Consider the following 23,103-nt stretch of genomic DNA (forward strand, 5'->3'; position numbering starts at 1 on the left):
CACAAAAGCCTCTAAAGGCATCAACTGCGGCATATAAAGTGGCATTACACATAGAGGAAAACCAAAACATACACCGGGTGAGGAGAGAGAGAGAGAGAGAGATGAAAAAAAGTGAACAGGAAACGAGTACCGCAAAAACAAAAACACAAAAACCGGAACCGGAGAAAGAGACAGACAGACAGAGAGACAGACGGACGGACAGAAAAATTGTCGAGTGGCATCGTCGACGCATTAAATTGAAGATGATGATGATAATGCGCTAGATAAGAGCGGACAAGAGCAACATCTATACATAAATACCTCTCAGACTTTGTCTTAGATGAACTCCTCCAGCAAAGAGCGAAGAGGGGCCATAGGTAACGTCAATAATAATGGCAGTGGGGGCAACAAGCCATGAAATGGGCCAAAGCACCAGCCACAGATAACATCTGCCATTTTGCGGCAAGGCAAAAAATAAAAAAAAAAAAAAAAACAAGAGGGAAAAAAGATGAAACAATGGCAAGAGGCGTGGAGAATGGGAATTGTCCTCTGCAGAAACACATGTGTGTGGTGGTTCGGTGGGTGGGTTAAGTGGGTGAATGGGTACTATTTACTTGGCATTAAGCAAACTTCAAATAAAAAGGATAACGAGGCAACATGGCGAAGGACAACACGCAAGCAACTCAAAATGGAAGTTGCTCAACGACAGCAAAAAGAGACAACAGCAGCAGCAGCGGCAGCAGCAATGAGCATCAACAATGAGAACTGAGCACCCGAAACGAACGACAGGCACGACAATTGCACACAATTTTCATTTATTGTTTGGCTACACATTTTGCCACATTACGGGCCAGCATCCTCCGCCATTCTCCACCAATATAAGCAACAAAACAAAAGGCTTCGAAATGGTCGAAAAGTTTTCTTCGTTTTCTTTCTGTTTCGAGGTTTGCGTGCGTATGTCTGTGTAAAACATTCAACTTTGGCATCCGTATTTGAATTGTGTTATCCTTATATACCGTAACACAAAAACAAAAACGAAACACAATAACAACTACAACAACAAAAATACATATTACAGCTAAACAAAAAAAGGCCCATACACCGCCTACACAATAATGTTTCAAGCCTTTTCCTTAACCATATTGTTAGAAAGACGAAACCATGCGATGGCTCTTGCGTGTGTTTGAGGTCACTTTGGTTAGAATTTCGGCTTTCGGTTTTTCGGGTTAACTTGGGTTAGGCCCGAGACATTCATCATTAGGCCACTTTTTTTCCCATCACTCACCCTTTTTCTCTCCCTCACACTCTTTTCTTGTGTGCTGCAAAGTATGTCGAATTGTCGTTGATATACATTTCAAAGAGGCAATTCCTTTTTATGATACGCACGAAGGTTTGAAACATCTGCACAAATTGATAGCAAAATATATAGGACAACAGCTAATGTTGTATAATTTGTTTATGAGCCCCATATAAATAAAACAATTCAAATAAATTAAGGGAATACACTTTAAGCTGTAAGCGGTGAACGATAAATATTAGATGGCGAAATTGTTTACTATAATTGTATTAATTCTCTGGCCCTCAGGGCTAAGTAAAGTGACGGAAAATATACTAAGAAGATTTCAGTAGACTAAAACAAGTGAAGTGGTTAATGGTAAATAAACTCCAAACAAATATCTTGTTGATTGCTCGTAAACCAAAACTTGTTTCCCATATCATTACCTAAATGGCGACAATCAAAATATCCAATTGAGATAATTAGCCATAATTTGACAAATTGCTGTGATCTAGATTTCGATCTGTGAATTGTTGGTGGTTAATACAATTCTGAATATGCAGCAATTAACAAATCCATCTAAAGGGTAAATTATAAAAATATTTTCCTTTGGAAAAAAAAAAAAGAACTTAGAATATTGCTCCATAATGATGATGATGATGCTTCTGTTGTGGATGTTGCAAAGGTTTATTGTTGCTGTTGATGTTGTTGCTGTTGTTTGCACTTGAAAGCTGTACAAATAAAAACAGAAAAGGGGGAAGGTCCAACAAGGGCATTAACTGAAGAGGATATCCCATTGAAACTCATATAAAGATGAGTGTGCGGGCCCTACACATACACACGTATAATACACAACAAACATACAGATCTGAAAGTGTGTGTGTGTGTGTATTCTCTATACATATGCAAAAACCAATGGGCAAACTTTGCATTGTTAGTCATGATGATGGTTCCCGCATTCCCATCCTTTGTTATTGATAATAATGAAGCTGACTGTCATCATGATGAAGGCAATGATGATGTCACTGTAGCACGCGTCGCTATTGCTGATCCAACTGCTTCTGGTCATGATGACAATGACTCGGCATTGTTTCAATAGACTAAAACAAACTTGAAACCAAACCAGCCACGCCCACAAAATGTGTGCTGACGACTCTCGGACTGACACACAAAGCAAGCTTCTGTCCTCTCCTTCGTCCGAAGCCTGTTTGGCATCATCATCATCATTATCAACATATGTATATCCCAATGCTAATTAAAGTAAATTTTGCGAATCAATGAAACCAACCACACACACACGCACCCTATCTCCACACCTGATACTATATACTACACCCTTCCCCTCATTTATAAACATGTCAATAATATTCAAAATTGAAATGTCAAAATGCTAATTTTGCACATTTGTTTGAGTTTGGCATTTGCTGGCTGTAGCCAAGATACCAGCCAAACAACCAATGGCTGAGGGGACCAAGGAGGCTAAAAGGAGTGTGTGTGTGTGCCTTTGTGGAAGGGGTGGAGGTAACGCAATGCAATTTGCTCAATGTGCACAAATTTGCACAAGCCGCATACAGCACAAAATTTTATTTACAAAATTTTTCATCGTACCGAAAATGTTTGCCGACTTTTCGACAAATATTTCCAACAACAATTTTCCCGCCCCGACAGAAATGTGGCAAATTCTACTGTCCAAATATTTTTCCACTGACTGACTAATGAATTGAGCAGAGAGCATTGGGGCACAAACTCTGATGATCGGCAGGAATAGCATAAAAAAAACCTACACAAAAAGAATGAAAAAGAAGAAAAAAAAAAACATTCTGCAAATTTCGAGTCGAATTTGATGAGGTGCAAATTTTTCCACTGATGAATGGAAAATGTGCATCCATCCAGCTCGTTTGCCACTTGTTATGGGATTTTCGGTTTGTCTCTTTTCTCACAGAGATGGCAATGAAGAGAGACAGAGAAAGAGCAATGCAATTGCCATCATTTGCGGCAGATGAGGCACACTGACTAGTTGGAGTCATTAGGACATTTGTGGCCTACCAGCCAAATGCAACTTGAAACCAGAGGGCCGGGGCTAACTTCGACCGCGTCAAAGTTTGTATACCCTTGCAACTTTTTTGGTAACTCTATCCTTACCTATTAGCCATCAATGTGGAAGAACGTTTTATCTAAAAAGGCTTAAGCTTGAGAAAGAAAGGCCTACAATCATAGGAAATAACGAAGATATTGATCAAAGTCACTGTTTTCCACCGATCGTTCCTATGGGAGCTATATGATATAGTCACCCGATCTTTATCAAATTCGGCACAGTCATTAACATATATATTAAATTAAGAAATGTTTAATTTAAAAGCAATCGCGTTAAAAGTAACGAAGTTATTTACAAAAGTCACTGTTTTCGACCAATCGTTCCTATGGGAGCTATATGATATAGGCACCTGATCTTGATCAAATTTGGCATAGTCGCTTATAGGCGTAGTAAACTCTCTAATATTAAGTTTCATGACAATAGCTCAGAAAATAACGAAGTTATTGAGAAAGTCACTGTTTGTGACTTGGCCGTTTGTATGGGAGCTATATGATATAGTCACCGGATCTTGATCAAATTTGGCATAGTCGCTTATAGGCGTAGTAAACTCTCTAATATTAAGTTTCACGATAATAGCATAGAAAATAACGAAGTTATTGAGAAAAGTCACTGTTCGTGACTTTGGGGTTTGTATGGGAGCTATATGATATAGTGGTCCGATTCGGCTGAATCCGAGATATACAACGCCTGCAGTATATACAAGCCTACGTGCAAAATTTCAGCTCTGTAGCTCTTACGGTCTAGGAGGAGTTTGCGTTGATCCAGACGGACGGACGGACGGACGGACGGACGGACGGACGGACGGACGGACGGACATGGCTAGTTGAACTCGTCTCGTCGTGCTGATCAAGAATATATATACTTTGTATGGTCGGAGATGCTTAGTTCTATGCGTTGCACACTTCTGACCAAAATTAATATACCCTTTTTGCAAGGGTATAAAAAGTGAAAGAGAAACGAAAAAAGTTTGTGAGAATAAGCTTGAACATTTAACAGATGCGATGATAACACATTGGGATGATAAACTTGTTAAACTAGGCAGCTTAAATAGTTCTAATTACAGTATTATCTTAAGAGGTTTTTGGGCCAATTCTATTTAGGATTTAAAGTCTGAAGATTAATTAGAGAAAAAGGAATTGATTAATATAGTTTTCTTAAAGAACTGATTAAGGCACTCGTTAAACATCGAAGTATTTACATTTACTACATTTATAGTTAAGTTTAGGGTGAACCAACAAAATAAGATTGGTATCTTCTCTCAAAGCTAGAAGCATTGAAAAGGAAATCTAGTTCAACTTTTATTAAACCATCTGCAAATATTTAAACCAAACATATAAGTGCATATCTCTATTAACTTTTTGCTAAAATCAATTTTACTATTCATTCGACTCACTCATTTTCACGTTGTCTCTGCTGTTTGAATATTGAATAGTGTACAAAATGAAGAGGTCTGATTATGTTGGAATATTATCTAAAATCCTTTTTGCAATTGTTGTTAGTTATTATTTTTATTTAATTTGCATTTAATTTAAACCTTTGCTAAGTTTTCTGCCCCCAATAGATGCAAATATTAGAAATATATATTTGCATTTTATGTTTTGGTTTTGTTTTTGGTATGTTCCATTAATTTGCACAAATTTTTGCCAGCTAATTAAAAGTTGTTATAACTTTTAACAATTTTATTATTACAAATTTTTGTTGCCCTAAAAACGTTTTGTTGCACTTGCTAAAGACACACAAAATGGTATCAAATGCTGCAGTTTCTGTTGCTGACGGTAATATTTACACAATGTGCATAATATGAAATCAAATATATGTATGCAAGTATATTTTCGGTCTGCTTTTCACAAAGGAAACTAAAAACAGACAAAAAAATATACAAAACAGCAAATATGATAAAAGGGAAAACTAGAAAATGGAAAATATTTACAGGCATATCAATGTCTACATATAAATTTATTATGCTATAAGCAATGTTAAAACATAGAGTGAGAAAGAGAGAGAGTGTGGAGAGAGGGAGCAAGGCAGGGCGATGGTAGAATGTATAGGAAACCAAGCTGGAACCACGCGGAGTTGTAAAGTTTTACGGCACACATGTTGCTAAAGCAAAAATACTAACAAAAAGCAAACTTTGGAAAACAAAACTAAACAAAAAAATAGAAAAAATTTAGATGATACAGGGCGAACGATTCTCAAATACACTGACACTGAAACCAATCGTTAGTCATAACTTACTGAAAAAAAATATTACATTTAAACCAGCTTGTTCCAAAGGCAACACAAAAAGATGGGGAATTATCAATTAGTGTTCTTAGCAAATCAAATTACATAATAGAAAATGAAAATAAATATGCATGGGCGTCAAGAGATGTTCGGACTTTCAATTTTATATTAAAATTTTTATATTTGCCATAATTTGTATTTTATTTTAATAATTTAAAACATTAGACCAACTATTAGAGCTATAAACATCTTATATTCCAATTCTTCATTGAGATTTTTTGACCAAGTTTGATTATTTGCTATAGAAACTGTAGGAAATTTCCACACAAAACCCAAAAATACATATGCAAGAATACATATCAAACAAAATTTTCTTCTCCACAAATAAACATTTCTTGTGAAATGAATTTGCACTGCAAACTTTGCACAAATTTTATTACACATTCGATGGTGAATGGCAGATAAAAAATTTGATAGTCCAAGGGCGAAAGTTCTCTAAACTCGTATCTAAGCATATGCTTCACTTTTATTCGCTTCGATCAATCTCAATCAGTGAGAGGGGAAAAATAGTGTATAAACAATTCATATTAAGGAAATATTTCTAGAGTTTAGTAACGAGTGCATAACAATTGACAGCAAAGCCAGTTTGCAATCGCGTTGCATGTGGCATCCACACGAATGTTGCATGTAAGTACTTGTGCAGTACTATAACCAAGTACTGCTGCATGCTGTGAGTTTCCTGCTGGAAGCTGTAGAAATATAGAAAAGGGAAAATTGGGGGGAAAACCAAGAAAGAAAGAAAGAAATCGGCTAGCAAATAATAAAAGCAGCAGCAAATGTGGCATAACGAACGAGGCAAGCCAGGAGAGGGCTCACACACACACACACACTTGGTTAAGAGGGAAAAATGAGGAAGCTGGAGGATGTTGGAAATGGCATCATGCATGCTACATGCTGCATGCCTTCTTCTCTCCATTGCTTCGATGATGATCACGATGATGATGATGATGTGGATGCTGCTGCTGCAAAAACTACGCAAAGTGCAGAACAAATGGCAGAACTTACAAAAGCTAAAATGGCAACCAAACATTCAAACAACCAGAACTGAACAGAAACGGCAAAAGAAATAAAGAAAGAATGGCAACAAAAAAAAAAAAAAGAAAACCAGAGAAAGAAAAGCAACTCTCTGGCATTCAGCAATATGAACAACAATCTTGAATATTGCACGCTACATATGTAGATACAGATACATTTCCTGCAGCAACTACCACAGCAGCTGCTGTTGCTGGTGCTGCTGGAAGAGCACGTGGCAGTCAGTTAATTTAAAAAAAAATTTTATTTACATTTCGCCTGCTGCTGGTGGCAGTGGTTTGGCTGCTGTTGCTGGTAGTGGGTGGCTTGATTGTTGCTTGTTGAGTGGATATATGCGGCCATTTTCTGACTTTTGTGTTGCCCATTTGCCGTTTGCATTGTTTACATTTAGTGCAGCTTCTACTTGACTTACACCAGCAACAACTATGAAGCCAGCTGACGTCGCTTGGGGCACCATTGGCAGCGGCTTTTGCTTGAGTGCCGTTGGGTTGCTGCCTGCCTGCCTCCCATAACATAACAAAAACAGCACAACAACAACAGCAACAGAGCAGCAACATCATTCAATGTGTTTTTGTTACAGCTGCTAACCCCCTTAGGGAATGCCCCACCTTCAATCCCGCCCCTAAAATACCTTCACGCCTCACCGCTCTGTCATATAAGAGATATTTTGTTGACGATGTTGATGATGTTGCAGCGCCCAGAGTTATGCAACCATCCAGCAGCAGCAGCAGCATCTGAAAGTGCAATCATGATGACAGCAGCAAAAAACAGAAGGGAGAAAATAAAAAAACAAAAAATATGTTGGAACAATAAAAATATAGAAAAATGGAAATACCAAGTGCTAAACCAGACAAAAAAGCAAGGTTAACAAATCATCAATCTTAGCTTGTACTTGGATAGTTTTGAAAAAGTAAATTGTGCACATTTTGTAAGGGCATAAAATATGATGTTTAATTAACAATTTGATTACACTATATTGAAACCGATTGATTCTAATTTTAAACCGAAATAAAATAATAACAAACAATAACAAGGAACAAAAGTCCACAAAGAATTCTTGAAAGAACATTATTCAGTTTAAGTTTCAAATGGAACTTAAAATTATAACTTTTTTTCTGAGAATATTCGTCTTTAAATTTGCTTTGCTGTTGTAGTTTCATTTCCGTTTTAAATGCAATTTAAAAACTGATGACATTTTAGCTGGAGCAAGCCTTGATGTCCTTCTGCTTTTGCCTTGCTCTTGCTCGTGTATAGAAATCTTTTGAAATTAACTAAATATTTACAAAAGCAATGAAATCTGCATAAAGTGCTTGGCTGCAATGGAGCAAATTAATTTAACATCAAATTAAATGAAATGCATTGCAAAAAGGAGCAGCAGTAGCAGCAGCAGCAGCTGCTGCATTTGAAGGAGCTGAAGGAGCCAGCACCAGCTGACAGCGTTTCCTTCGCAAGTTCGCTGCTGGTCGCTAAAAGGAAAGTTTTTTTTTGTCGGTCTATCCATATCCTATCTTCGTCTGTCTTCGTCTTCTGTTTGCTCGACTGAATTTAATTATTTAGGTCAAAAGATGTCGCTGCCGTTGCTGTTGTCGCACCAGTTGCGAGGACAATCCCACTTACGCCCACAGGCCCAGACACGCCCACAATATCTTTGACGCATTAGTCTCGGGCCCACAGAAATGAAGCGAAATGTACGCGAATTGAGTTTATTATAGACATGAAGGTTATCCCTACTCTCTCCCCTTCCCAACAAATGTCTTTTTGCTCATCCCACGCAACCCCCGCTTTCTTCGTTTCCTTTGTGCCACGTGCTGCATTTGTTTCTCGCTTCCTTTGCCAAGTGAAAACTTTTGTTTTATTTGTTTTATTTTTATCAAGTAATTCCTTCGTATTGCGCCTAATTCTCTGCTACACTTTCTCTTACAGTTGCTTTTCCTTTCGTGGTGGGGTGGCAGCAGGTTAACAAAATTTTCATGTGGACCACCCACAAAGTTAAACAAAAGCATCAAAAATATTTTAACTGCTGCTACTGCTGCTGCCGCTGCAATTGCTCAACTCCAGCCAGGGTGTGGGGGAGGTAGATCAGCCACGACACGGACTGGGGCTGGGGCAGGTAGCATCAGCATCAACATCAGCAGTGGCAACATTGCTGCCCCTTTTTTCTCTATCCCCGATGTTGGCACGTCTCTTGTTTCGCTGGAAAATTACGCCATTCAAAAATTTGTTTTACGTGTTGCCCGAATTCTATTTCTTCTTTTTTATTTTCTTTATTTTTTCTACCCTCTCGTTTGTTTTGTATGCCTGTGTGTGTGTGTGCGTTGTGCAAAATCGCTTGGCCCATTTTTATCTGTGTATATGTAAGTAGGTATACCCTTTCTGAGTTAGAGTATAGAAGAGTTCCTGGAATCGCGTAATAACAACACAAACGCTTTAGATAATGTTTAAACTTGTTAGATATACAATAATAAATCTATTTCAATTAATTTATAACAGCATCTTTAGATCGAAACTTAAAGATATCTTTACTTTAATTGGGATGTGCTTAGTAAATGAACATAGGAACTCCTTAAGGCAACTAACAAACAAATTTCAATGATTTTCTTAGAATAGTTTTCTTAAAGATGTTTCTGTGTGACCATTGAGTTAAAATCGTTTTATATTAGTTTATTATTTTATTGTTAAAGTTCAAATTTTTCATTTTTTATGTTCAGTAGGTTACTAAAATACTTTTCTTTGAACACTTTAATTTAATTTCTATTGGTTGCCTTAACTTTTCTATTATATTCTCAATTTTCATTGAAAGTTTTTCATACCTTACTCGCACAAAGAGTATCTAATTTTCTAGCTTTTCATTTCGAAATGCTGCTCTCAGTTTTCTTCAATTCATTTTTTTGCTCGTTTTTGTTTCATTCGTCGTTTTGGTTGTTTTTGTTGTTTTTTTTGTTGTTTTTTGCTTCTTTTTTGGCGCGCTTCAAGTAAATAAATAAAAGCAAAAGTTTTGCTCGTGCCGGGCTGTTACTTTTTTTTCATTTCTTTCCCCCCCTTGAACTCACTACCAACCCTCTCTCTGTTGTTTCTTTTTCCTTGCCGACTAAGCCCGCCATTTGGCCCTCGTGCTGTGCAAATAGAGGAACAACAGCAACAACAGCAAATGCCAGCACTAATGACATCGTTTGTGGCCTATGCCGGGTCCCCCTCTCTGTCTCTTTTATGCCCCTCCCCAACTCTCTCCTTCTCTAAAGACCGAGTCATCAGCATGTGTGTGGAAGAGGAAAAACTTTTGTCCATAATTTTTGCTGCCTATTTAAAGTGGCCCAAATCAGTGTGAGAGAGACAAACCAAGGGGGAAGGAGCGGGGAAAACAAATCTCCATCCAATCCTCCAAAATTTCTTTCAATTTTCATTCGGTCGCTTTTGCTGTTGTTGTTTACCATTAAAATTCCAACCAGACAATTTACAAAAATTTGTGTTGTTTAAATAGCAAGTCAACTTTTTTTTTTTTTTTTTTTGTTCCTTTTAAATTAATTTAGGCAGCTTTGATTGCCGGCTGTTATTTCTCTGTCTATCTCTGTTCCTCCCGCTTACACGAACTTCTGTTTTTCCTCTTCATCTGTTGGAAATTTGGAAATTGTTTATGCTTTTAACATGTGGAAGTCCATAAAATTAGTTGTCGAAAACTTTTCTCGTTTTTGATTTTCATTGATTTGCCACAAATTGTGCCATAAAAATAAACTGTGAAACTGCTGGACTTACATACATTTCTATCTTTCCTCCTGCCTCTCTCTCTCTTTTTCTCCCTTTCTATTTGTATTTACTCCCACCCACTGCATTTACAATTATGTTGTATATTGTTTGCTCATTTGTATCTAACAGATGCACAGAGAAATAGGCAGCACATCAAGATGTTTACTTACACACACCCACATTCACACACACACACACACACACACAGAGTGAAAAAATGAAATTCATAGAAGATTTATTAAATGTTTTTCATTTGGATTTTTTCAGCTTTTTGTCTGCCTTTTTATTTTTTGGGTAACAAATATTTACCCATGGTCAGCACAATTTGATTTTATTTTATGGGTCCAACGATGGACTACGATTGTCATCTAAAATTGTACAATATATATAGTACATACACCAAAACATCCGTATCTCTGTATCTGTATCTGTATCTATATCAATAGCAAAGTATCTGCATGTGTGCCCTATAAAAACAGAAAGCATTTTGTGCGTTTATCAGTTTTGCTTTTGCGTTTCGTTTTTTTATTTGGTCTTTTCTAAAAGCTTTTGCACATTTTCATTTACATGTTGGGCGGAAAAATAATAGCAGCAGCAGGGACAGGGGGGAAACAAAGGAGATGGCATGTTGGAATCTCAGAGAGATTTGCACAATCTAATTGAAGAATTTAAATAAATACCCTTCAAAAAATGATTACATTTGCCTTGAATAGAATTTAGTTTAGTGTAATTGCTAAATGATTTTGTCAGAACAAGAAAAATGGTCTTACACTTTTAAGAATACAATAAATCGAACTTTAGCTATATTTTGCATTTCCTGAGGGATATCTAAAAGAGTAAGAGTATTAAAAAACGTACATTCTAGTTATCTTTTCTTTCTATACTTTGTGCACTAACAATTGGCCATGTTTTTATTTAAAAAGTAAAGATATAACAAATTGAATTGTCCATATTTTTAAGAGAGGGGGAAACACACTTTAAAGATTTTAGAGGCACGTTTCATGAAATCGGCTTTGTTTTTGAACACGTTTGGTAGTTTGAAAGCATTTTTATTCATTCATGTGGTCATCTGTTTTTTCTTTGTGTTTCTATGGCTTATGTAAGTAACATTTTCAATTAAATTATTTGCTCAAAGAAATCATTTTCCATGTCTTTGCTGTAATTTATGGCTCGTTAGTTAGCCCCTTGGTCAGCATGTATGTATGTATGTTTTTGTTGCCACGCAGTTGTTTTAGTTTATTCGCTCAATTTAGTAACTAGTTAGCCTGAAATAGTTAATAGTAGGTATGTAGATATGTGTGTAATATACGTCTGCCAGTTCGTCGTCGCTGTCGTCTCTCTATCTTTCCATCTCCCTTCCACTCTCTGTGCCTTTTGCGTGGTCACCGCTGGAAGATGACCAAGGCCCTAAAAACCACTTTCAACATGGTCAACAGCAAGCAAGACCAATGGAAGGAAGAAATAACAGAAGTAGAAGTAGAAAACCAAACAAGAAACTAATAAAAAGCCAAAGCAAGAACCACAACAACCACACTACTCACCCGTTGCCTTTCCTTCAACTTGTCTCTCTCCCTTTCTCCCCTGTCTCTGTCCCTCTATCGCATTCATAGCTCAAATACGCTGACAGCAGGCACGAGTTATGCGTACGTACATACATCTCTTCCAGAAAAGAGGAGTAGGAGAAAAACTGGATGAGGTTGAGATGTGGTAGACTGAAGTAGTGCTAGAAGTTGTTGAGTGGTTGGGGTAGGTGTAGGAAATATGTTGAGCTTTTCCAACTAAATGCTATAAAAATTCTTGACTTAATAGGAAAACAACATCCACTGAACAAGATGACTTGAATATATGTGTGTGCACATATGTGTGTGTGTGTGTAGAAAACTAACAAGTCTTACAAAAGCAAACCGCAGAGAAAGATCCAGCTGGTCCATAGATAGATACAAGTAGATATTGCAAGAACTACTCATAGAAATAAACAGAGGCGTATGGTCACTGTGTCCATCTATTTAAAGGGTGATTAGCTTACAGACTCTCGACCCTAATGAAGTGATCCTACAATGAGATTACCTTATAAACTCTTTTCCAAAAAAATAATAAAACAATAAACCGTTTAAACAAACCTTCAACTATTTACTGTAAGAAAGTAAAGGAAATTTACTTATGAAGGAATATATCATAAAGTGAATATGTAGGAAACATTCCCTACAAAACAACAAGCTGCTCCACCACGACCAATGCTAAGATCACTTATATGAACCTATTTTCTCTTACAATCCAATTTCAAAGGCATTTTTTTTTTTACCCCATGACGATACCCATGTAATTGATGTTATAAGGAAAGAAAAGCAAAACCATTTAAACGATGATGAAAATCATGGCTAAAGTAAACGTAAAACGTAGAACTAACCAACTCAAAAGCAAAAGAGATGATATGGCTAAGAAGAGATAGAGAAGACGATGGCTTGAACATTCAAGAGAAGAAGAGGGGGGTGGAAACTGTTTCCCGATTGTTTTAATGATTGAACTCTTCTTAAAGTTTGTCTTGAAGGCGCGAATGGTTCGATAATTTGTATAATTTGATTGCATTAAAGTCTTTTGTAGAAACTTGTTGGGTTTTTAGTTCATTTACTTTGAAAATGCGAATTCATTATTTATACTCAACCAGCCTTGATTCCGCCTTATCATTTATCTTTTTTGGCTAGTGGCGAAATGTTTTTTGGCCACTTTTTTTCCTTTTTTTCGGTTTTCTCGTTTCGTTTTTTGGAAATTCTCCTTCATTCGTTTTGGTTTTGCGCTTGTTGGTCATATCAATTCGTTTTGCGAGAAACCAAGCTGCCTTGTCTTCTTGTGGCCTGTGGCTGAAGGCGCGTGCCTGACTGCCTTTCCTATCAGCTCACTCCTCCAACTTACCCACACACACGCACACACACACACACACACACACACTCACACCGACACATTCACATCAAAATTGGATTTAGCCAAGTTAAGCAGCGAATTGAGGGAGTTAAAGCTGAGTCGATTATTTTTAATGGTTTTTCTTCTGCTCTCTACTATCTCTCTCTCTTTCTCTTTCTCCTTAGCTGCCTTTTCTCAACTGGATTTTCTAATTAAAATTAAAATTAATATTAGCTAACCGGTTTTTTTTTTTTCGCCCGTCGTTCGGCTAATTTTATGGCCTGGCCTTTGTTTTTGATAGTTGGTTATTTTTCTTGTGACTTAACAGTGAATGCTTGAAATGGCTAAGAAGAATTAATTACTGAAAATCAACTCAAGGTGTTAGCTTGGTCCCTTTTGTTTTTTGGGCAGGACTAACAAAATTAAACTTAAATTGCATTAGAGTTTTTCACTTCGCTTTTCAGTGTATTAAATTAGGATGACAGAGAGAAAAGTGCACAAGAGAAAATTTAATTTTCATCTGCTTGGCCATAAACGACTAAATTTCCCGTCCGACCATAGAAAAAGTGGCAGTCTTTGAGGTACGACTGAACCTTTTTTTTTTGTGTATAGCATACTTTTAGGCTCGGTCTTGGTTAATAGTATTTTCCAAACGAATGATTGAGGGAAAGCAATATGTACATACTTACATAGAGAGAAGTAGGCAAAGAAGATAGGGAAGGTGGATGGGACAACAATTTGGCAATTGATTGGAAAAATATTTCTAACACGATTTTCCGCCTTTGGAGTACTGTAAACTAATTCAATTATTTGCTTACATAATTTAATGGAGGAGCCGTTGAGCAAGAAATTTATATGCAAAACACGCATAAAATTGTTTGCTTTTTACGCTCTCTATTCAACGTTTTTCGTTTTCCTCTCTTTCTATTCTCCACCTCCATATTCTGCTTTCTTTTGCTTTTTTCGCTTACATTATTTATAAACACGAAGAGAAAATAATTGAAGGAACTGAACTGCCACTGCTTCTATTAGAACTGCCCATTTTAAAGTAATCAACGGTTCGGTTCGTTTCGTTTCAACTATGGGCCTATTTTTAGGTCAAAACTCTTAGGCTAATGTTTGCCTAACATGGAGAAAGAAAGAGAGAACTGAATGGAATGCAATGTAGTCTAGTCGGTGGGGGTAATAGTTGATATGTTGGCCTGGCCCAAATGTGTAAAACATGTTCACAAAAGTGACAATTAAGCCAATTTGAAGCCATTTAGCGGCAAGTACAGAGGGAGTAAGAGAGTGAGCGAGAAAAAGAGTGCGAGACTAGTCTGAACTGTAGAAAATGTCGAGCCAACAACAAAAACTATACTAAAACTCTTTAATGGTGGTCAGAAGCAAACACACAAAGCAGACAATCAAATGTAATTACACGCACATAAACACGCAAAAAGAGTCTGCGAGAAGGTAACGAAACACCTGAAGCCCACCACGACTCTTCAACCCGTTCGAAAAACTAACAACCGCACAAACCTCCAACCAAACGTTCATAAAAGGTAGCCGAGAATCACGCAAGTTACTATAATTTGCAGTCGTCTTGGAGTCGGGAGCAAAAGGTTCGTCGTCGTCGTCGTTGTCGTTGGCTAGTGCTCCAGTTTTCTTGAGATTGCTGTGGCTAAACTCCTCAAGTCTTCAAGTCTGTTGCCGCTGTCAATGCTGTAACTCTACTCAGAGTTTATGACTATAGTCATTAAGGCAGCCGACCAAAAGCAGAGTGAGAAGGCAAGACAAGCCAAAAGGAATGTGGCGACACTTTGCTTCAGGCCGCTTAATTACAAACTTGCACAGACTTACACTGTAGTCTGTAGTCCAACCGGGAGTAAAGAGGAGAAAGAGAAAGGAAAAGAGGCCAGAGAATAGACATAATTTCACGCCATTTGCGGTGCATAAGGGTCTACGCCATTAATGTTAAAGACTGTGACTTGCAGTTTCCCGACTACATAAAATGTGACCAAGTCAAGTGCAGACACAATGGCAAAACTGAGATTAAACAAAGGCAATTGTGCAAATTTACCTGCCCAGAAGAAGTACAAAATGAAATGAAGATGTATAGAAAATATAATGCTTATGGGGAAACAATTACTAAATGTTAAATGTGGTAAATAGATTAGAAAATTGCAGTGTTGGAAAGAATTAGAAGATTAAGAAGTCCTTAGAAAAGTGTTTTAGGTTTAAATGTTTGCAAAGAGTTGCAGAGAGTGGTTGATAAATGTTCTATAACTTCAAAGTATTACATAATACAAGCTTAAACATAACAACAAGACAATTGAATAAGCATATTAATGCCTATAGTTGGCATGCCAAAATCAATTAATAAATGACCCCTTGCCCTATACTTAAAGTATTTATTATATTTAATCTCTTTGAACTACTCATTATCGCCTCAACGGTGCCTCCGTGTTTGTCTCCGCCTGCTCAGCAAGTTTTGTTAATGACTGCGGCTCATTGGACTTCAGACACTTCATTAGTTAAATTAATAATTGACAAATTTCGTGTCTAATCAAACGACGTCATTCGTTAAACTAATCATGAGTCAGTTGCTACCAGTTGACCCAAACCGCTAAACCTTGTACATGACAGAAGGGGCAACATTGGCTCATCTCTCTTTCTCTCACCCTCTCTCACTCCCTAATTCAATTACAACTTTCGGATGCCGCCTGATTATGCCAAAAATGTGCTGCTTCGTGCTTATTAATTTTCATCATTTTTGCCGCAGACAGAAAACAGACAGACAGACAGACAAACTGCTGTGGTTCTGCGGCTGCTTTGATTTACCCTACCTACCTATATAACCATTGCTAATTTTGCTAACTCTCATTTTCTCTCTCTTTCATTCTTCTCAATCTTCAGACTATCCGCGCGTCGATGTTGGACCGGAGAATCCACTGCGCGTTGAACGTGACCGCACTGCCAAATTGGAGTGTAACGTGGATGCCAAACCAAAAGTGCCGAATGTGCGCTGGACACGCAATGGCCGCTTCATTAGCTCCTCCTTGGTCCATACCATCCAGCGAGTGAGTGTGCAGGATGCGGGCAAATATACGTGCACCGCCGACAATGGTCTGGGTAAAACAGGCGAACAGGAGCTCATATTGGACATACTCTATCCGCCGACAGTTGTCATCGAACGCAAGACCCACGAAGCCGAAGAAGGCGATACTGTGAACATACGTTGCAACGTCACTGCCAATCCATCGCCTGTGACTATCGAATGGCTAAAAGAGGGGGCTCCAGATTTTCGTTACAACGGTGACGTTTTGACCCTTAATTCGGTGCGCGCCGAACATGCGGGTAACTATATTTGCCGTGCCGTCAACATAATGCATAGTCAGGGTCAGGAGCGCAGCGAGCGAGTGGGTAACTCCACAATTGCTCTTCTGGTACGTCATCGCCCAGGTCAGGCCTATATTACACCAAATAAGCCAGTAGTTCACGTGGGCAATGGGGTGACTCTAACCTGTTCGGCTAATCCGCCAGGCTGGCCAGTGCCACAGTACAGATGGTTCCGCGATATGGAAGGCGAATTCTCGAGCACCCAAAAGATTTTAGCCCAGGGCCCTCAATATTCCATACCCAAGGCTCATCTGGGCAATGAGGGCAAATATCATTGTCATGCCGTTAATGAACTGGGAATTGGTAAAATGGCTACCATAGTGCTGGAGATACATCAACCGCCTCAATTCCTGGCCAAATTGCAGCAACATATGACCCGGCGAGTGGCCGACACCGATTACGCTGTGACCTGCAGTGCCAAGGGTAAACCAGAGCCAAGTATTAAATGGTTAAAGGATGGCGTAGAAATTCTACCTGAACTTAACTTGTATGAGGTAAAAACAAATCCTGAACAGGGTCCCAATGGCATGGTGACTGTCCAGAGTATGCTAAAGTTCCGTGGCAAGGCCAGACCCAATGGCAATGCCCTGGTGCCTGGTGATCGTGGTTTGTTTACATGTCTCTATCAGAATGAAGTCAACTCGGCCAACTCATCGATGCAGTTGCGCATTGAACACGAACCCATTGTCCTGCATCAATATAACAAGGTGGCCTTTGATATACGTGAAACTGCCGAGGTTGTATGCAAAGTTCAGGCATATCCCAAACCGGAATTCCAATGGCAATTCGGTAACAATCCATCACCACTAACCATGTCCTCGGATGGTCATTATGAGATTAGTACCACAACCGATAACAATGACATTTACACTTCGGTTCTGCGCATCAATTCGTTAACTCATTCTGACTACGGTGAATACACGTGTAGAGTGGTCAACTCGTTGGACACCATTCGAGCTCCCATACGTCTGCAGCAGAAAGGTCCGCCCGAGAAGCCAACGAATCTAAGATCTGTAGATGTAGGTCACAATTATGTGTCACTCAGTTGGGATCCTGGTTTCGATGGTGGTTTGAGTAAGACCAAATTCTTTGTCAGTTATCGTCGTGTGGCTATGCCTAGGGAGGAACAATTGATACCAGATTGTGCTACTTTTGCCAATTCCAATTCGGATTGGGTTGAGGTGGACTGTCAGCGGGACATCCCATGTAAGGTCACATCGCTGGAGCAGCATCAGAGCTATGCCTTCAAAGTGAAGGCTCTCAACCCCAAGAATGGTTCACCCTATTCCAATGAGATAATGGTCACTACGAAAGTTAGTCGTATTCCACCACCTTTGCAAGTCACTTATGAGCCAAGTACGCGAACCCTGGGAATTGATGTGGGAGCCACTTGCTTGTCATTGGTAGCTCTGGTAGAGACTAGACTATATGGTGATAGTCCTCAAGCTGCCTGGGAAGTGGTCGATACTTTGGAAAATCTTGAGCTATCCGGCAATGGACCCACACACAAAGAGAAGGTCATTGATCGTTTGAATGCTCCACGTCGTAGTGGTGGAGGTCGTGCCTTGGGTCATACCATTAGCGAAGATGAAAATGATGCAGGATTGAATACAATGGCTCTGGAAGATGACAACAGTCCGACTGTGCGTGTGAAACTCTGTCTGAGTAATAATCATCAGCATTGTGGCGAATATACGGATGCGGAAAGTAAGTAACTGAGAGGATTGGATGGTTGGATAGACGGTTGGTTGGTTGGTCACCGATTTCCATTATATGCAAAGCCATTACGAGCAATTGCATCCGCCTGGCAGGCTGCCTGCATGGCTGGCTGCTTGCCTGCCTGTATACTGGACAATCAATCACTCAACCATCCATTCATCCATCCACTTCAGATTCTCCTGGTCTTTTGCCTGAGTGGCATTGCATTTTTCATGGCTTCATTTCATTCATTCATCTCTCTTTCTCTCTCCCTTTGTTTCTATCTCTCTCTCTCTCTCTTATAGTTGGACGTCCATATATAGCTGAGGCTAGTGCACTGGCCACTCCCACATTGATTGCTATAATCGTCTCATGCATTGTATTTGCCCTGTTTGCCGGACTTCTGCTTATGTTCTGTCGCTGTAAACGCAATCAGTCCAAGAAAAGCGCCGCCGCCAAAGACTATGAAATGGATTCAGTGCGTCCATCGATTGTTGCTGCCCAACAAAATCAAGCCCCACCTCCATATTATCCTGCCAGTGGTTTGGATAACAAGGCCCTGGAGCATTCAATGGATCTGGCCCTGAGCATGGAGGAGCAAAAGACTGCTCTGTATGCCACACAGAATGGTTATAGCTATCATCCCGGTAGCGGTGTGGTTGGCGTCGGAGTGGGTGGCAGTGTGGTCGGTGGCATGGTTGGAGTTGGTGGCAGTGTTGTTGGCAGCGGCATGGGTGTTGGAGGCAATGGTGTGAACGGAATAACCGGTTTGACAGCCCACACATTGCCAGGAAATGAATGTGAGTACACACGTTTATACATACATATATACAGTCGATATATAGATTTAGAAAAAGATTTAGAAACCGAAAAGAAAAGTTGAAACTTGGTTACTCTTTCTACTGTAGAACATTTCGCAAGTTAAGGGGCAAAAAAAAAAGAACTGTATCTTAAGTTTATCCATCCAGTTGGAAAGGTTTTTCTATTAAATCTTACTGAATTTCTATGCCAAACACATAAGTTCTTTTGGTTCCCTAATTAAGACTTTCAATTATCTGAAAATACTAGCTGATAGTCCATATCCCAAAGATAGCCAAAGTCTGCACGAATCCCATTAAGATCAGTATATTAAAGAAGCATCCATAAGTCAACATTTCTTCAATATAAGAATCTAAAAAGTCAGTTATTGTTTTGCAACAATTCTTACCTTCTGTCTGTACTATTACATTTATAGACGATTATCCTTAAAACCAAAACATTGGGAACATTCTGTAACTACAACACTTTAATGAGAACAATTTGGTTCAGTGGAATTTTGTTTAAAAAGAATTATTGTGATTTTAAAATGGCAAAGGCATAAAGTTGGCTAAGGTCACCCGGCCAAGCATCTTTTAACACTTTACAAACTTACCCCAAACAAAATACGTGAAGAGAAATAAAATAGGAAATGTGTGTGTGTGTGTGAGTGAGAGAGAGAGAGAGAGAAAAAAACACTTTTGAAACACCAAAGTGCGAAATACTTCCGGTTGGCCATGCTTTTTGGATTCTCGGGGACCCGTTCAGTTATTCGTTTTTTTTTTTTTTTGCTGCTACGTTTCGGTGATTTTTCATTGTCCACCGCAAACACACACATCAGGAACAGCAAAAGCAACAACACCAACACCAAACAAAACAAAATGAAATCCGTGCCGCACTCGCTGCGAGGAGTAGGAGATGAGTTCGGGTTAGGACGCAAAAAGAGAGTCACCACGAAATTATGTTGCCTTGCCCATGAAATGTGAAAGTGTAAAATGGAGTTGAGTGCAAATCGATGGCTGTGAACATTCATCACCGAGTGGTGAGCCCTGTCCTTTCACACACACAAGCACGGTGGTCCACGCACATACACATACCTGCTAGCAGTGGGGCAAAAGCACTTTTCACTTCCGTTGTAAATTTGTTGAAACAGCAATTTTTTCTAAACGTTTTAACGATTTTTTTTGTAGTCCTCTCCCAAACTCCCCTTTTTAAGCCATTTGTTGTTCTTGTTTTTGTTGTTGCTTTCAAGCATTTTGTAATATACTTTCCATTTTGTTGCTGCCGTTGCTGCTGTCGCCGCTTGACGCTCACGTCCAATTCATCCTTTCTGGTCGTCCTTTCAACTGATGTGGCCCTCCCTCCCTCGCGTTCCTCCCACCTTGACTCTTTACGCTGATGGCCCTCAGTTGAAGTGGAAAATGAATGCGTAAACTGGACCCTGAAAAACCACCTTCCACTGTTTACATCGTCCCTCACTGGACACCCGCCGGCGACCCCTCTATCTGACCACACCGCTCTCATTGTCTCCTCACAGTCCTCTGCGGTTTTACACAATTCGCAATACAATTCATTATTAATTGTTGTTCTGGTTTACGTTCTCGTTTATTTTTTCCTTTTGTTTTTTGCTTGCCCCTCTATTCACCTTTTTCTCATTTGGTCTCTCCCCATCACTCTGTCTGTTGTCGCCACATTTGCTGTTAAGATGGAGAGAGATAGAGATAGAAAAAGAGAGGGAAGACAAGTATTAACCTTTCACATTTTGGTGCTCTTGCTCCCTTTAGCAACATTTTTCTCGTTGTAATGAAGTGAAAATTAAAAATTCTTTTTTTTTTGGGTTTTTACACGAAACAGCAGCAAAATTGGAAACTAGGAAAATTAAATTTTTAGTTACAAAAGATTCAATTTCAATTGTTGGTAAAAATCTAAAAAAGAAAGCAATTCAAAAATGAAAAAACAAAATAAAATAAAAGAAGTAGCGAAAGAGAAAGAAAATTCCGCTTAGGTTTACCACTTAATTGCATTTAAAAATGAATTTTCAGCCACACAGCTAATTTGCCAACTGAGAAAAAGTGTGGCATGAATAATAAAAGAAAAGGTTTACAGCAGAGCTCACTCCCCTTCCTGCTCCTGTAACTTTTAGGTGAAGTGTTGAGGAGCAAACTCCACTTTTGCATTGCCCATTGTGAACGCTAATTGCCGCTTAAGGAGCAATGGCAACCACATACAACCAAGCAATGCAGGCAGTCGTACGGTAGGAAAATGTCCTTTACCAGACTGAAGTCCTCTCTTTCTCTCTCTCTTCTCACACTCTCTCTCACACTCCTTCATTCTTTCACCTAATTGCAAATGCGCTTTGAATGTTTTTGAATTTGGCATTGTTGTTTGCCTGCACTTTGCCCGGGCATGTTAAAAGCGAAGTTTCGTCTAAAATTGCTGCTGCTGCTGCATTTGCTAGGCCAAAAACCTAATGAACTTTGCATGTATGTGAAAACCGGCGTAGACCGACTACAATGACTGCATTAAAAACAATGACACCGACAAGGACGACTGGCAAAGGCCAAACGAAATTGCTCCCTCATGGTTTAACAACCACCTATCTGGCAGGTACCTCCATTACACTGATTAGCAGAAAATTGGCAAATGGTTATGACTATTTTTAACTGAACTTAAGAAGAAAAATATATTAAAATCTTTAGTCTCTATTGACATCTAGTTTTCTCAAAGAAAACTTGTAGCAATTTGAATCGGTTTGGTTACTTACGTGCAATTTATATCTCACAAAGTATCAACAAATTCCTGTCCGAAGTTTTGTTGACAACACAAGTAAGAGAAAAATTTCTTTGAGAACGCCAAAACTGTGGTTAACAAGCAAACAAAATAAATTTAATGTTACACATCTTTAGATATTTTAAAAGAATTTTATGGACCCGTTTTCAAAGAAACAATTCAAACAAAATATATTTCAATGGATAAACTATCACATATTTGTCAACAAAAATTTTGGACCCCTTAGCAAAGAAATAATTTGAGTATAAAATGATTCTCTTTTCATTTAGGCAAATTCTGAGAAAAGTGTATTTTTTTTCAATATTTTTCTTAGTAGCATAGAGAATAGTTTCTTTTGCCATTGTCTTAATTAAAATAGATGTTAGAGCCTTTTAGTTTTTGTCTGTATTTTCATTGTATTTTATTTCAATCTATGCCTGACAGGAAAATTTGTACACATTTTTATCTGGCTTTTTGCTGTGGCATTTTTAAATTTTTGTCTATATACAAAAAAAAATTCAACAGCAACAACAACAACAACAACTGATTGCCATTTGCTCCATGTTGTTTTGCACTTTAACTTCAGTTGACTTGTCTTGGAGGTAAGGGTAAAATTGTTGCGCCCACGGCTAGACGACAATGTCGACGACAACAATGTGTGGATTGAGGCAGAACACAGGACTAGAACTACATACATACATGAGGGTCTAGGATCCTAGGCACTAGGGACGCCATGTATGTATGTATGTTTGTACGACAGAAAACCAAATAAATGCAAACAAATGTCGTCGTATACAAGAGACAGGCAAAAAAGTCAACCCAAACCCAAACTCAAACTCAAAACTCAACCAACCAAACCATTGTAAACCGAGCACCACAATAACAACAACAACAACAACAATTGCAAAATACTATAGAAAACGCAAGAATCTCGCGCGCTACAAATTTATGCGCTAAATAAATAAAGCCATGAACTCGTAAGGGGGGGAGCATGCTACAAATGTCTGCTATGCCGGCATGATGTTGGGGCATGCATTTGGTTATACTTTTTTTTTGGGTCGAGTCTGGGCAAAGCAAACAGCCGCAAAATAGTTTCAACCGCGCTTGAAACGCAACCACAGCGAGGCAACATTCTAGTTTGCCATGTTTTGCAGCC

General features: G+C 38.8%; 1 protein-coding gene across 2 annotated transcripts in view; it reads left to right on the plus strand.

Moving 5' to 3' along the window:
* The window catches only part of ed (echinoid), a 93,163-nt gene that overhangs the window by 59,540 nt on the left and 10,520 nt on the right, over positions 1–23,103 (plus strand). For both annotated transcript variants that reach the window (XM_068287570.1, XM_068287578.1), the window contains exons 5-6: positions 16,203–18,392; positions 18,689–19,183. In XM_068287570.1, coding sequence (XP_068143671.1) covers positions 16,203–18,392; positions 18,689–19,183 — 2,685 coding nt within the window. The remainder of the gene's footprint in view (positions 1–16,202; positions 18,393–18,688; positions 19,184–23,103) is intronic.

The sequence above is a fragment of the Drosophila tropicalis genome, unplaced genomic scaffold (assembly GCF_018151085.1).
Source record: "Drosophila tropicalis isolate 14030-0801.00 unplaced genomic scaffold, ASM1815108v1 contig_1187, whole genome shotgun sequence".
Taxonomy (NCBI): domain Eukaryota; kingdom Metazoa; phylum Arthropoda; class Insecta; order Diptera; family Drosophilidae; genus Drosophila; species Drosophila tropicalis.